The sequence below is a fragment of the Aulostomus chinensis genome, chromosome 12 (genome assembly GCF_037954235.1).
Source record: "Aulostomus chinensis isolate RoL2024-O1b breed Wild chromosome 12, RoL_Achi_v1.0, whole genome shotgun sequence".
NCBI classification, from domain to species: domain Eukaryota; kingdom Metazoa; phylum Chordata; class Actinopteri; order Syngnathiformes; family Aulostomidae; genus Aulostomus; species Aulostomus chinensis.
Genome location: NC_141331.1, coordinates 4138343 through 4154535, shown reverse-complemented (window position 1 = coordinate 4154535; position 16193 = coordinate 4138343). Strand labels below are relative to the sequence as shown.

The window sequence follows — 16193 nt, the reverse complement described above, 5'->3', positions numbered from 1 at the left end:
TCTCAATCAGCTCTATCGTGATTGAAAAAGAAGAGAAAATCCCCCTCGCACAAGCACACAAACATATTTGTTTACTCAGATTTTTCTTTTTCCATCACGATAGAGCTGAGCTGGACCAGCTGGTGCATTCGGTTGGATCAACTCCCTCGCGCTCACCCGTGCTAGCTCACTGTAGTCAGTGTGTGTTGTAGTGGGATGTTACTTTGTTTCTTGCTCAAATCCCAGAGTTTGCAGCCCAGTGAGCGCATGGCTCTGACTGTACTGGACGATGCGTTTGAGAGTTTGTAATTTGACATTTTTGGACAGTTTTGGTTTTATTAGCCATCGGTTGCTATGAGCTTCAAGCTAAATAAACGCAGCTGGCTCTTTCTCACATCCTTGACTCACAAAGAAGTAATGCAGTGGGGGCGAAAGCATCTTTGCGTCCTCAATACACCTATTTGTGAGTACTTGAAAAGAAAAAAATACACTTTGTGGGAAAGTATTGTTATTGGGGAAGAACTATTTCAAGACGGATGGCTGAGCAACCAACCGACAAAGATTGCCATGACAAATAAACGTGCTTTCTCTTGACATCGCTGTGTGAACGTCACGCATCATGTTTGCTACCTGTCACTTTTCTTTTTTAAAGTGTTTTACTGGCGCATTGCCTGTCAAACTCTCATAACCAAATGCAGTAACTGGGATGAACCAGTCAGTCATACTGGGTTTGACTTCCAATAATGTCGCTCACACTGATGAAATTGATGAACGCCACCTTTGAAGGACTTTGCCACAGCTACAGCTGTTGGCCAACATGTTCCTCTTCGTTTCCACAGCTTCATTGTTCCTCAAAAGCAGACCATACCAGACAGGTTTTATTACACATGCAATAACTTAACATCAGTCCAATGAGAGGGAGCTAATTAAGTATAAGGGCCGAGTAACAGACTGCGACAGTAATTACAGAAGCAATCACTTCACATCCTTCCTGCCCACGCCACATTTCACTACTACCGGCTCCTCTGGAAAACAGTCAAATTACGACTCATTAAGCAACTCTGAGGTTTTTAATTAAGACACACTTTTATACGGAAGAGTCTTTCAGTATTTCCAACCATATATTTCTTAATTATGTCAATAAAGCTGAAGGAATGCCTTGCATCCGAGCACTGATTGAGGGGTTTATGGGGCAAGACACCCTTGTGTAGGGGGAAAAGGCTCCTGGATGCAATCCACACGCATGCGGGGGTTACAGTATGACACAGAAATGAAAAATGATCAATATTTTTGTGCTCATTCATCCACACCCAAGTGTTCCCGCTCAACTAATCTGACACGAGCTCAAACGGAAAGAGGTTGTTTTTCTTGGACCGTTTAACGACAAACTCATGTCATTTTTCTTTCCTTTTTTTTGTTTTTTTTGGTTTTTGTAACGTGAGTCATGTTATACGGCTTTGTGTTTATACAAACTCCACCGGCCCTGCTGTGTGGCAAGAAACTAAACTATAAGCTCTAATTGCACAGATGCAGAATACCTTCGCGCGCGCGTGTGTGTGTGCGTGTGTGCGTGTGTGTGTGTGTGTGTGTGTGTGTGTGTGTGTGTGTGTGTGTGTGTGTGTGTGTGTGCAGAAGTGATGTTGTAATTGGAGGAATTTAAGAGTTCCGGAAGCCTTGTGAAGTGAGATCATTCAAATTAAAGCGCATGGCAAATGGGAAGAAGCTAGAAAAGCCCGATAAAGACGTGAAGTGATTGTAGTGGAACTTTTTAACGGTTGACAGGTGATTTTGATCCACACAACGTCAAGTCTCCCCTTCCTGTTTTACACACAACAGAAAGAATTTCATACGGAAAAGACGCTGATTCTTGGAAATACACTTAAATCCGCGTCTAGAAGTTGTGGTCGACCCATAAAGAGATCAACCACCTTAAATGAGTCTCCACTTGAAGCGGAACACTGCGGTGACATTATAGGAGGCTGTTGAGATTTTGATGGCATCTTGTGGTGTAAATAAACTCAGGCATGGGCAACGCTGGGCTCACAGAGATTTCCAGAGGAACTGAAAAACATTTTATCGCCTGGTTGTCTTTTCCTGCAAAGGCTAAAGTACTAATAATGCTAATCATGTTTAAGGGGCTTTGGTTGAGGACGGTTGAGATGAGAGTCCAGACATGTCGACCTGTGTGGCGCTTCACCATGTGGCGTTGCTCAACCATAAACACACACAGTCGCACGCTGATGGTTGAGGCTGCTGCATGGAGCCAACCTGCTCATGATATTTATGTATGTAAGTGTGTGTGGGTGTGTGTATATACATATATATGCGTGTATATAAATGTGTGAATATTTATCTATTTATCCATATATGTATATGTGCATATATGGATATGTGTACATGTATGTGTGTATTAATGTGTGTATATATACTTGCATATATGTACATATATACGCGTATATATATATACACACATATGTGTGTGTGTATATATATATATACGTATGCATATATATACGTATGCATATATATGTATACGTATGCATATATATACACGTATGCATATATATATATATATAAATGTACTTATACACATGGATATATTTTTTATCAAAATATGTGTACATTTATATATATATGAATATATATATATGTATATATATATATGAATATATGTGTGTGTGTGTATATATATATATATATATGAATATATATATATGAATATATATATATATATATGAATATATATATATATATGAATATATATATATATATATATATATATATATATATGAATATATGTAGGCAGCACAGTGGTGCAGTGGTCAGCGCTGTCGCCTCACAGCAAGAAGGTTCCTTGTTCGAGTCTCAGCTGGAGCACAGGGTCTTTCTGTGTGAGTCTCCATGTTCTCCCTGTTCCTGTGTGGGTTCTCTCTGGTACTCTGGCTTCGTCCCACCGTCCAAAGACATGCAATTGGGGACGAGGCTGATTGATACTCTAAATTGACCGTAGGTATGAATGTGAGTGTGAATGGTTGTGTTGGCCCTGTGATGGACTGGCGACCTGTCCAGTGTGAACACCCCACGCATATATGTGTGTGTGTGTGTGTGTGTGTGTGTGTGTGTGTGTGTGTACATAAATATGTCTTTGTATGTATATATGTATATATATATATATGTATATGTATGTATACATGTATATGTGTATGTATATGTATATATGTGTATGTATATATGTGTTTGTATGTATATGTATATATGTATGTATATGTGTATATATATGTGTATATGTATGTATATATGTATATATGTATATGTGTATATATGTATATGTATGTATGTATATATGTATATATGTGTATATATATATATACATGTATATTTGTATGTATATGTATATATGTGTATATGTATATGTATATATGTGTATATATGTATATGTTTATATGTGTATATGTATGTATATATGTATATATGAATATGTGTATATATATGTATATGTGTGCGTATGTATATATGTGTATATGTATATATGTATGTATATGTGTATATATATGTATATGTATGTATATGTGTATATATGTATATGTATATATGTGTGTATATATGTGTGTATATGTATGTATTTGTGTGTATACATGTGTATTTATGTGTATATACACAACATACATATATACACATACATATATACATGTGTATATATTTATGTATGTGTATATGTAAGTATGTATATATACAGTATACATGTATGTGTATACGTGTGTATATATGTATATGTATATATATGTTCACATATATACATGTATGTGTATATATGTATAAGAATGTATTTGTGTGTATGTGTTTATATATATACCTATATAAATATACATGCCTATATATGTGTTCTTTTTTTACCTGTGTTTGTACATACAAATGTTTATAGCTGTGTATATATTTAAGGATGTGGATACATGTATATATGTATGTATGTACATGTGTATATGTAATCATGGATGTTTATATATGTATGTATATGTATACATGTGTATACATATATGCAAGTATGTGTATACATGTACACATATGCACAGATTTGTATACATGTGTATATATTTAAGACTGTTTATACATGTGTGTATATATGTATGTTTATATATGTGTATATTTATATGTATATGTACATACGTGTATATATGTATGTATATATATCTATATATATGCATTTTTAAACATGTGTATATATGTACAGATGTGTATGTATATATGTGTTTACAAATGTATTTATGTATGTGGGTATACATGTATGTGTTTACATGTGTGTATATATATGTTGTGTGTTTATCCATGTTTATATATGTATCTAGTTGTATACATTCATATATATTCATGTGTTTATATACATGTGTATGTGTACATATTTTTATATATTTATGTGTATATGTATACATGTTTATATATTTATGTACGTTTATACATTTGTATATATATGCATGGATGTGTAGACATGTATATGTATACATGTGTAAATATATGTATGGATGTTTTTACATGTGTATAAATATATATGTATACATGTATATATGTACATATGTGAATTCATGTGTATATATGCATGGATGTGTATACATGTTTATCAGTGTATGTATGTGTATACATGCGTATATGTATGTATATGTATACACATGTATACACATACGTACATATATACACATGCATGTATGTATGTATGTGTATATATGTAAGGATTTTTATACATGATTATATATGTATAAATGTGTGTGTATATATATTTGTGTGTATACATGTGCACATATGTACAGATTTGTATACATGTATATATGTAAGACTGTTAATACATGTGTATATATTTATGTATGTGTATATGTACATATGTGTATATACTGTATACATGTCTATGTCTACTGTATACGTGTGTATGTTTATATATTTATAGATGTAAATATATACATGTTTATATATTTATGTATGTTTATACATTTGTATACATATTCATGGATGTGTATACATTTGTACATGTATATATTGCAATATATGTAGACATGTGTAAATATATGTATGGATGTTTATAAATGTGTATACATATATAAACATATATATGTATGTTTATACATGTGTCTCTTTGAACATTTATGAATAAATGTGTATATATGTATGGATTTTTATACATGTATGGATGTTTATACATGTGTACATATTTATGTGTATACAGTTGTATACATGTAAGTACGTGCTTATGTGTGTATGTATGTACCAATGTGTATACATGTGCATCTACATATGTAAGTGTGCATCTATATATGTAAGTGTATACTTTTGTATCAGTGCATGGATGTGTATGTATGTGTGTATATATATATATATATATATATATATATATATATATATATATATATATATGTATATATGTATATGTGCATATGTGAATTCATATATATATTGTATTTATGTATGTGTATATATGTATGTATTTATGTATGTGTATATATGTATGTATTTATATGTGTATGTATATATATATATATATATATATATATATATATATATATATATATATATATATATATATATATGGGCATATATGTATATGTATGTATATATATGGGCATATATGTATATGTATGTATGTGTGCGTGTGTGTGTATATATATATATATATATATATATATATATATATATATATATATATATATATATATATATATATGGGCATATATGTATGTATATATATATATGTATATATATATATATATATATATATATATATATATATATATATATATATATATGGGCATATATGTATATATATATATATATATATATATATATATATATGGGCATATATGTATGTATATATATATATGGGCATATATGTATGTATATATATATATGTATATATATATATGGGCATATATGTATGTATGTATATATATATATATGGGCATATATGTATGTATATATATATATATATATATATATATATATATATATATATATATATATATATATATATATATATATGGGCATATATGTATGTATATATATATATATATATATATATGGGCATATATGTATATATATATATATATGGGCATATATGTATGTATATATATATATATATATGGGCATATATGTATGTATATATATATATGGGCATATATGTATGTATATATATATATATATATATATATATATGGGCATATATGTGTGGATGTTAATACATGTATGTGCATGAATATATGTATATTTATACATGTGTATATATGTATGTGCATCAATACATATTTTTATACTGTATGTCGTGTATCCATGGTTATGTATACATGGGTGTGTATAAATGTATGTATGTGTATACACATGTATACGTATGTGTATACTTGTGTATACGTATGTGTATACTTGTGTATATATGCAAGGATGTGTATTCACATGTATACACATACGTACTTTCATAAACATGTATATATTGTATGTATTATGTCTGTGTATACATTTGTACATACGTACGTATGTATATTTATGCATGTATGTGTATATATGTATGTTTATACATGTGTTTGTATGTACTGATGTGTATATATGTGTATGAGTATACATGTGTGTGTGTATATATATATATACATATGTAATTATATGTGTACATGTATGTAATTATATATATATTTATATATATGTAATTATGTATGTGTACATGTATGTAATTATTTATATTTATATATATATTTATATATGTAATTATACATGTGTACATGTATGTAATTATATATGTGTACATGTATCCATACATATGTGTGTACACACTGACATATTTCTATGTGTGTGTGTTCTGTTGACGTTCATCTGTTGTGAGGGGGAAGTGCTTTGTGTTTCCGCCTCATTCCTGACATCACCCTCAGGATACCACTGATGACACGAATAAGGAGCTCTGGTTTTGGAATCAATAAATGATAATAATTGTCAACATCCGAGCTGAAAACAAACAAACAAACAACGTTGATTGTTGTTAATTCCATCACCAATAAAGTGAATAATCAGCCCTGTATCTGGGCAAACAAATCTTCTTGAAGCAGTGTCATGGCTGCAGGAACGTCCTCACTATCTCACATGGCTCTGGTTCCTGTAGCTCAGTTGATAAGTTGAAGGATGGAACCAGGAGGAGAGCTGACCAGTCGGTCTGCTGCGCTCTGGTGCAGAGGGAGCAGATTCTGTGTTTGTGTGTGTTCTGTTGATGAACAACGAGGTGGAATGAATAAGTTCCGAGAGGGACCAGACACTGGAGGACAGATGCTGAGACGTCAGCTCCCAACTCAACAGTCAAAATAGATGGAGACGAACGGCTGAGCGGTGGAAGAAGTCAACTGGAACAAAGGCAGAAAAAAAGAAATAAGAGGGGAGCAGTGATGGAGGGACTAAGATACCTGCCGCACTGGAAGGGAAAACAGTGCCATCTAGAGACACAACACTCCAGCTGTTCTGCTGATGAAGCTCGTCACTGATGGGAAACTTCAATCACGTCATGAATCTGTTCTGCACGTTTGATTCATTAACTTTAATATCCGGTCCCGAAGGTTTCAGTGATTCTCTCCTCTGTTGTTCCCTGTTTTAGTTCTATCAAATTTTATTTTTTGGAGAGGACGCTTCAAAAAAAAAAAAAAGTGCTCAAAAATGAAGGATGAAAGTGAACACGCCGGCTTCCGATAGAACCTTGACTCACCCTCGAGCAGGATCCATCAGGCTCACCAGCATAACAGCTGATCATAAATCCCTTGATAATTCAATGGATTTAGATCGATCGTCAATAATTCTGCCACGTGTGTTTATGCGGAAAGCAAATACAGAACCCGTCAGGTAGGAAGTCCTTGTCTCTTCTTGTACTTCTACTGTGACTCCTTCCTCTCGGGATCTGCGTCTCCCACAGGGCCGGTTTCCCAAACGGGGTTTTCTCTGGTGGATATCTTCTCTCAAACGTTCTTAATTTGGATCTATATTGCAGTATTTGGCCGCTGGCGGTGATCATTACAGGTTCAGGGCGTGAGAATATGGAGAGGTGAAGGGAGCACACACAGTTCTCACCAGACCAGGATGAGTCCAGACCAGGAACTAGACCAGACCAGGATGAGACCAGACCAGGAACGAGACCAGACCAGGATGAGACCAGACCAGGAACAAGACCAGACCAGGATGAGACCAGACCAGGAACGAGACCAGGCCAGAACAGAGCAACAGGATTCACCTTCATGGAGGAATAAACTGGTATGTTTGTCTCTTTTGTTTGATAAACCACAAAGTAAACATCAGTCACTGGCTAGGAGACTGGTTCTGGTTCTGGTTCTGCATCAGATAAGACCCACCTGCCTTTTGATTAAGGACGCTGGAATGAGAACTTGAGTTCCAATAATCATGACAGCAAGCCACCACGGCAGCCTGTTGCTGTCTGGGTTTCTGCTGAGGCCTGGAGTCCAGGGAAGATTATGCAAATGAGACCAGCTCACCTGTCCGTCTCTCTCCTCTGTGTCTCCGTCTCGGCGCACGATTGGCTGACAAATCGTCTCAAAGAGAGAAAACGGTGAACTTGAAGCTGCACTTGGTGGGAGGAATAAAACACCGTGAGAGCTCAACCAATCAGAAATGTTCAGCTTGGAAAGTCCTACCCCCCCTCGAGTAGGGACTTTTCTCAGGGTAGATTAGTTATCCTAGAACTAATTTTAGACCCTGGTTCCTCAAAGGATGCCTCGTTCTTGGGGAAAGTTCTTGCGAGTTCTGTTCATCAGCTCCGAGCAGTGACCAGAGCCTCACCGCCGTCCTCCTCATCGGCTCCTCTTCTGTACGAACAGAGTGTCGGGCCGCTCACCTCTGTAATTTCTATTTCATTTTAAAGACCAGAGACACATTTTTGGAAGCGTCTCAGAGGATTGAATCCCAGCGTCATGTCACATGTGGCTTCAGTGGCAGGAAACTGAGACCACAGAACTCTCCCTGAAAATGAAGCCGTGGAGAGGCTTCTGTCTCGCCTTGATAGTGACGGAGAGGTGATTTTCTTTCAACATAACCTGCACTCGTGTGTGTGTGTGTGTGTGTGTGTGTGTGTGTGTGTGTGTGTGTGTGTGTGTGTGTGTGTGTGTGCGCACAGAATGAGGTTTTTTTTTTTGTCTGGGACGTGTTGCTCTGTAGAACATCTTGGACGAGGCTTCGAGGAGAACGGGAGGATTCTCGATGGCTAACAGAGCAGGAAATAAGGAGAATGATCTTGCTTTTCAAGAATCTTTAAAATTTGTGGTGGTGGTGTGGAAGCCCACCCATACGGAAGAGTGTTAGGGCCACCCATGAGAGAAAAAAATGAGAGGAGGTCGATTTTTTTTCACCCTGCACTTCGAGAAAAAAAAAGTCGAAATGTCGAGAAAAACGTCAGAATACAAGGTCGAGAATACAGTTGACCTTTTGAGACTGACTGCTTCTACCAAAGGCTGTGCAGGCCGTCAGGTGAACTGGTGAAACTTTCCTTCTTTAGTAACAAAGAAACCCTCTCTCCTTTAGCTGTAGTTAGCAGTATTAGCACTTTGAAGAGACTGTGCCGAAAACCGCGACTGTTCCCAAGGTCAGACCACACAAGCTCGGAAGAGAAGTCAAGACATTCGCTCAAGAAGACGTATGTCCACTTTATTCTCGGCATTTCGACTTTTTTCTCAAAGTGTGGGATGAAAAAAAAAAAATCTACCTCCTCATTTTTTTTCTCTCATGGGTGGCCCAAATACTCGTCCCTACACCCAAGTACTTCAGCCCATTAAAAAAAAGACACACGGGGGAGACTAGAGGATTGTTATACATTTACTGTGAGTAAGTTAAGGTACACGAAGCCAAACACATTTAGAGGTCTGAGAAATCATCAGTAGATGTGAAGTAAAATCGACTCACAGACAAGGCAGCTTTCTGGGTAATAAAGTTTTTTTTCTATTTAAAATAAATGCTTTTCACGTGACGTTTTGTAAAACGGCTGAAACAGCATTGGGTCTCTGCCCCCCCCCCCCCTCCATTTTTGCCGCTAACCAGGGACGCCCCAATGTCATGGCAGCCAATCGATAACTCTCTGGACGACAGTCGCGACATCGTTGAATGAGATGCGTTCACAGACGGCAGCGGCCAATATGAGTGTGTTTATTTGAGAGGTTATGATGAAGTTTGTTTCAGAAATTGAAAGATGGTGGGATAAAGCACAGAAAGACATTTCTAACACAAAGTACACATTAAAAAAAAAAAAAAAAGATGGGCTTCTGCAGATATTTGCCGTTTTGAATACGTTGGTCTCCAAATGATGAGCAGACCTCAAGCCCCTCCGCTCATTCCCTTTGTTTATAATGTGGTAAAATTATGATTTTTTTTTACATCCAAATGTTTTGGAAATGAAGAAAAATGTTTTTACTGTGAATGTCACCGGTACTTGTTTTCACACAGTTGAGATCGACATCTGTGAATGTCGACTATCAGCCAAATCAGCTGCAAAATACCAGCAGATCCACGAAGTATCCAATACTGCGTGTGCACCCCGCTAAAATAAGGAGTATCGGCATCTGAGATCAACTTCAGGAATATTTCAGACATTGTTTTTTTTTTATTGGCCCAGAATTCACAATCTGTGCATCGCCCATGCTGACACAAACATCCCCCTGAGCCTCAAATGTGTGAACGTGTCCACAGCCCCCTGCTTCTCTGTGACAACATTCAGCTGATTCAGCGTTTTTCTTCTAACTCTGTATAATGTTTATTTTCTGACTGCATGCAGGGTTACTGGCTGTATATCCAGCATGCACTCTGCCTGAGAGTGGAAGGCTAACATGTAGGATACATATGTGGACATATTCCGTTATCATAGTAATATATTGGAAGAGAAGGCTATTGGATATATTTGGACTTCAAAATAACTTATTTTATTCTTAGAAAATGATACGTAATTTGTAAACTGGGTCCAGAATGGCCCAATGATGTGGTTTCTCTTTGGGTTTTCGGTTGGGATGTGCTCTGACCAGGAAGATGAGGTGGGCGGGGTTAGTCCCGGTGAAGCAGGAAGTTCTTGATGGGTTCTGGCAGTGGTAACGATGGTATGTGGTTGAGACGCTTCTTTCCCATTGTTCTGCGGATCTTGATGCGACACAAGTGCGTCAACCTGCGAGGACACCCTGAGAGGGAAAACAACGGAAGATTCTAGATGACTTGACAGCGTACAAAAATGACCGTGTGATGTTTACAGCGGGTAAAATAAGTTCTGAACCATTTGTCAAGGAAAATATATTTCCAAAAAATATGCTACCGACATGAAATTTTTCGAGTTATGAAGACTGTTCGTGTGGAAGAGATCACATCTGAGCGATGCATGCAACTAGTTTCTCCATACAGGAGGCGTCTGGAAGCTGCCGTTACCAACCAAGGCTTCAGTATGAAGTACTAAATAAATTTAAGTGTGTTCAGTACTTTTTCCCTGTTTCATTCCATTTTATTCCACATAATTTATGGACATCTAAGGTTTGATTTCTTTGCATGTGCGGGTTGCATGGATTGTTACCAACATCTGGTGAAAGTTTCATGTCAGTAGCACCTTTAGACATAGATTTGTTTTTAAGTTTTTCTGTGTCAGTCAGTTCAACTCATGCAACCTCCGCAGACTAACTGGCTATTAGACATCTGAGAGCCTGCCACTAATTGCTTTGTTATGAAAAGGATGTTTCGGGCTCTGGTTGCCTAGGTAACCCTCTTACATTTCCCATTTTTCACATCTGTCCATCCGCAGTATCCTCGATCGCCCAGAGAGAGTTAGCCTTGTTTCTTCATCTCCAAGTCAGTGAAAGAAATGGCTGAAACAGGGTCAGAGGTCAACATGAGCTTGAGATATTTTGTTTGACGGAGTAAAAAACACCAATTAATGCTTTTTTTTTTTTTTAAGTGTCTTTACAAAAAATGGTTGCTAACAAGCAGCTAAACAAGTCAAAAGGTCAATAAACGTCATCGCTTACAACAGAAGAAGCGTGAGGCAGCTGCGGCGACGTCGAGTCTGCGTTGTAGTTTGTTCTTAGCGTAACGTTAGCTTTGTACTGCAAACAATAGCGTCTATGCTTAAAAAAAATCATAAAAATGGTGTTCAATACAGAAGATTTGCTTGAACAAAACCTGAAAAGTGACATAAACCTAAGTTTGCCACAGAGGGGATTTTAGTCAATCATCCAAATCTGCGAAAAAATCGCAATGGCTGTTGGGAAACCGTGGTGATGCTAACCCACGGGGGCGCTAACGTGTGTTGGCCTCCAAAATATGGCATCCCTGTTGCATGTTGAGATTAACCCTGTCCACACCCTCTTTGCCTCACTGGAGTTTCTCTGGCACACCACTGTTCTAAGTCACCAGTTTTCTTTGAGATCCGACTTAAAAGTGGAAAAGTGCAGAGAGGTGTGGAAATCCCATCTAAATGTCAAAGACGTGTCCTCATACATTACTTGGACTCACTCCTTGCCTCCTGGAAGACACCGAGCGCTTCCGGATCCACCTTCCTCCGGTTGGGAGCCTCCAGCACCGACTCATCCCAGGAGACGAGGGCCGGGTTCGCCCCGTGGTCCAGCAACAGGTGGACGAAGGCCACCTCGCATCCATGGCGCAGGACAGCGTCCAGCAGGCAGGAGGCCAAGCCACGAGCCAGAGCTTCGTGACAAACCGGACCCGTGTAGTTGAAGTCCGGCTGAGCGCCGGCCTGAAGCAGTGCCCTGAAGCAGTGAAGGTGGTGGTAGGCAGCGCTGATGTAGAGAGGACACACCACCAAAGTGTTGAGGGTCCGGGCACTTAAGAGCAGCCGGGGTCCCAGCTGGTGGTCCATGTCAACATCGGCATTGAACCTGGACACAGGTTACCATGGTTACAGCCCAAAATGAGGAAAATATCATGGACGATAAATGTGAGGGTGGAAAAAAAATGGAATAGGTTTTCATCTAGGAGGGCCTGATGACATCACACATGCTAACAAGGAGTTTTCTAGCAAGTCCAAGTCAAGTCTCCAGTCTTTGGTCCCAAGTCCAAGTCAACTTTCCACTTTCTGGTCACAAGTCAGAGTCAAATGTCAAATATTTGAGTGGCAGGTCCAAGTCAAGTCTCTGAGGGGCAAGTCAGGTCTCAAATCCCTGCTCATAAGACCAAGTCAAGTCTCACGCCTCCCCCTCTGTACTAGTGTGGCTACCCTGTGCCTGCAGGTCCAGTAAACCTGGCCTGATGACCTCACCTGATGAGTTCCTGCAGGATGTCCAGCCTTCCCACCCGCGCGGCGTGATACAGCGGTGTACTGCGGTGGTGGCGGCTTCCATTGGGGTCAGCTCCAGCCTCCAGGAGGATCCGGACACAGTCCAGGTGACCGTTAACGACAGCTACATACAAGGCTGTCTGGCCTTTCACATCAACCAGGTCCACCTCGGCTCCCTGGGCGATCAGATACGCCACTGAGGCCGCGTGTCCCGCTGTGGCGGCGATCCGGAGAGGCGTGCAGGGCAGGCAGCCACAACACCACACGGACTTCTCGTTGATTCGCCTGACACCAGAGGAAAGAGAGGAGGAGTTTTAGTCTCGGACAGTGACCCTGGCGGAGGTGTCCACTCCGTCACTGCTGCCTGGTTTCAGTCGGCATTAAACAGCAGCGTATTTACACATCTACGTCTCCTCCCTCATGAAGCAGTCCCAGAGAAACTGGTTCCTGTTTCTGGTCCTTACTGTCTGAAGCTGTCCTCCTGCAGCAGGTTCCTCAGGGTGTCCAGATCTCCCACATACGCTGCGTTGTGGAGCCGCATGTCATCCTGCTCCAGTGGTTTGTCGCAGAACTGCTCCTGGAGCCATTCCTTCAGGTTACGGCCTGGAGACGACAGCACAACCATCAAACCTGCTCTGAATCATCCTTCTGAAGACGATGTGTTGACACTGATGGACAGTTTTTACTTTTAATTTATTCAAAATATATATTAGACCTGCAAATATTTAATGAGCGTCAGCTGTGTCTGATGGTATTCTACATTTCGGTTTCTGAGGTTCTGGTGGTCCAGGGGGTCTACAGCTGAGAGGAGGGCCTCACATAAGCCTGAACGCCTGGCAGTGGGTTTCAGAGTAGAACAGAACAGCTGAGCAAGGCTGGGTGTGTAACGTGACAGGCATCCGCGTGTAAGTGATAGAAACTGCTGTTTAATGACGTCACACACGTCCGCGTCTTGAGCCACAGCCGCAGCACCGATCGTTAACACGCCACTAACACGCAGACGCATTTTCCCATTTGTGCCGGTCAGCACCCTGCACCAGGGCGGATCCGTGCTCCCTCCATCGCCGCTAGCTGATGAATCATCGGGAGGCTGTTTACCTGCAGCGGTGGCTCCCGGCAGATCCGACACGGTGATGAGCGGAGGGAAGCCGATACTCGGTGGCTCGTCCACATCAGCCTCGGGGCCGTCAGCCATGCTCCTCAGGTGTCGGACCTCTAGTCTAGAAAGGAGGATTCGCCCGAGTTCGACAAGGAAGCACAAAAACAAACAAACTTGGCCGTGAGGACGTGCGTCGGGGCGCTGCTTCCTGGCTGCGCTCAGCTGGGCGCATTTTAAAGGGACAGCGCGCACCACGCGACCGACCGCTCGAGGTCGGCGACCAACGGTTTTTAAGACGTTACAAACAACAACAACAACAACAACAACCCAATAATATCACAGAATCCTGAATAAATTAGTTAAACTAATTCTGTTGTAAAACTGTCTGTGCACCCAGAGTCCAAATTTAAGTTGATTCAAAATCCATCTGCTATTTTTATGCTAGTTATAGGACTATTTTTATTTTATTTTATTTTATTTTATTTTATTAGAAACAATAAAGGACTTTTCTTTAAAAGAAACAAAAATTCCAAACCTGTTTGTTGGCAACACACCTCCAGTTGGCGTCCCGACTCGACTTCGATACTCACACAAACCTGACCCCCCTTCCATGTGTCCTGGAGGCCTCCGGTCATCCTGGTCCTGGTCTGAGCCCACAGACTGTCAACTACACAACTTCAAGGTGCAAGTAAAATGCCAGCGGTCTGTCTGGAGTCACTTAAAGGCGGTTGAAAACAGTAAAATTCCAACTAAAGGATAAACTTCATCTCTCATCTTTGACATGTCCTTAGATAACTTGATAAGGTGCTTGGTTTGGTCTCCATCCAAAGGCTGGTATATGCCTAAAAAAAAACAACCTCCCCTTAAGGAGCATTTTATGGCCTCAGGGTGTGTCTTGGTAGCGCCTGGAGACTTGGTTGAACACAGTTACATAAACAATGTATTTGTGGTCTCAAAACCACATGAAATCCAGTCCCCCTTTTTAGTTTCCCTCAGCAAGTCCTGGTTTTGCTAAAGGCAGGAGTGTGTGGGGTAGCTGGAGGTTGCGTGCCTTTTAACTCGAGGTAAAAGAGTTGCATAATGTTGCCCTAAAAAAAAAAAAAAAAGTAAGAAAACCTGAACTGTGCAGAGCCATGAATTTGTTCTGGCTCTCTGACGGTCCCAGCCACGGCCCTCCACTGCCAGGTCAGCCTCACACACCCTGCCAGGGTCCTAAAAATACAAGGGCAGGTCAACAATAACTGGTTTCTTACAGACTCCAAACCTGGTTCCTGCACCTTGTTGAGATGCAGCCAGGTAATGGAACACTCAGGCTAAATGGCCATTTAATAATACGTTAATTAACCCCGGAACTGAGCACTTGGTGAAGAAAATCTGAGGCAAACGGCCAAAACGCTGCCGACATTCATCCTTAACTGTCTGTGAATCAGCTTCCTGCCGGAGGCGATGGGACCGCTCCAGACTGGAGCTCCGTATGAAACCCAGACAAAGTGCAGTTCATTTTCAAGATTAAAGTAGGAGTCAAGATAAGATTAAAGGATTAGCGAGTCACTGCGGCCCCCCGAGTTAACGTGAAAGGTCAAGTCACTCATTAGCATCATGAACCATTGTTCAACACTGAGCCTTTTAGTTTTTTAACAGTGAAGAGAAATCCGTCATCTTTGTAGGAGCTGAAATGCAGACGGACAATGGAGCTGACCTTTTTCTTGGACTGCACCTCTTTTTTTCCCCCCGCCCCACCTGTTGGATCTGGGGCCGGTGTATTTGCTGGAAGCAGGTGGTCACGCCTCACGTGAGCCCCGGGGGGGGGGGGGGGGGGGCTCAGGATAAATCTCCCAAACCTGCAGC

At 39.9% G+C, this 16193-nt stretch overlaps 1 protein-coding gene across 3 annotated transcripts; it reads right to left on the bottom strand.

The window, feature by feature from the left end:
• Window positions 1–9800: 9800 nt before the first annotated feature.
• On the bottom strand, window positions 9801–14985 carry asb1 (ankyrin repeat and SOCS box containing 1). 3 transcript variants are annotated; one of them, XM_086221160.1, is made up of 5 exons: window positions 14345–14985; window positions 13711–13849; window positions 13229–13531; window positions 12456–12848; window positions 9801–11147 (listed from the first exon to the last, which is right to left on the bottom strand). In XM_086221160.1, the coding sequence occupies exons 1-5, from the start codon at window positions 14439–14441 to the stop codon at window positions 10838–10840; spliced, it is 1242 nt and encodes a 413-aa protein (XP_086077286.1). In that variant the 5' UTR covers window positions 14442–14985; the 3' UTR covers window positions 9801–10837. The 3 variants fall into 3 exon arrangements, with proteins under 3 accessions (XP_086077286.1, XP_086077287.1, XP_086077288.1); XM_086221161.1 differs by having other exon boundaries at window positions 10865–11147; window positions 12466–12848; window positions 14345–14978; XM_086221162.1 differs by having other exon boundaries at window positions 10974–11147; window positions 12473–12848; window positions 14345–14984.
• Between the last annotated feature and the right edge of the window lie 1208 nt (window positions 14986–16193).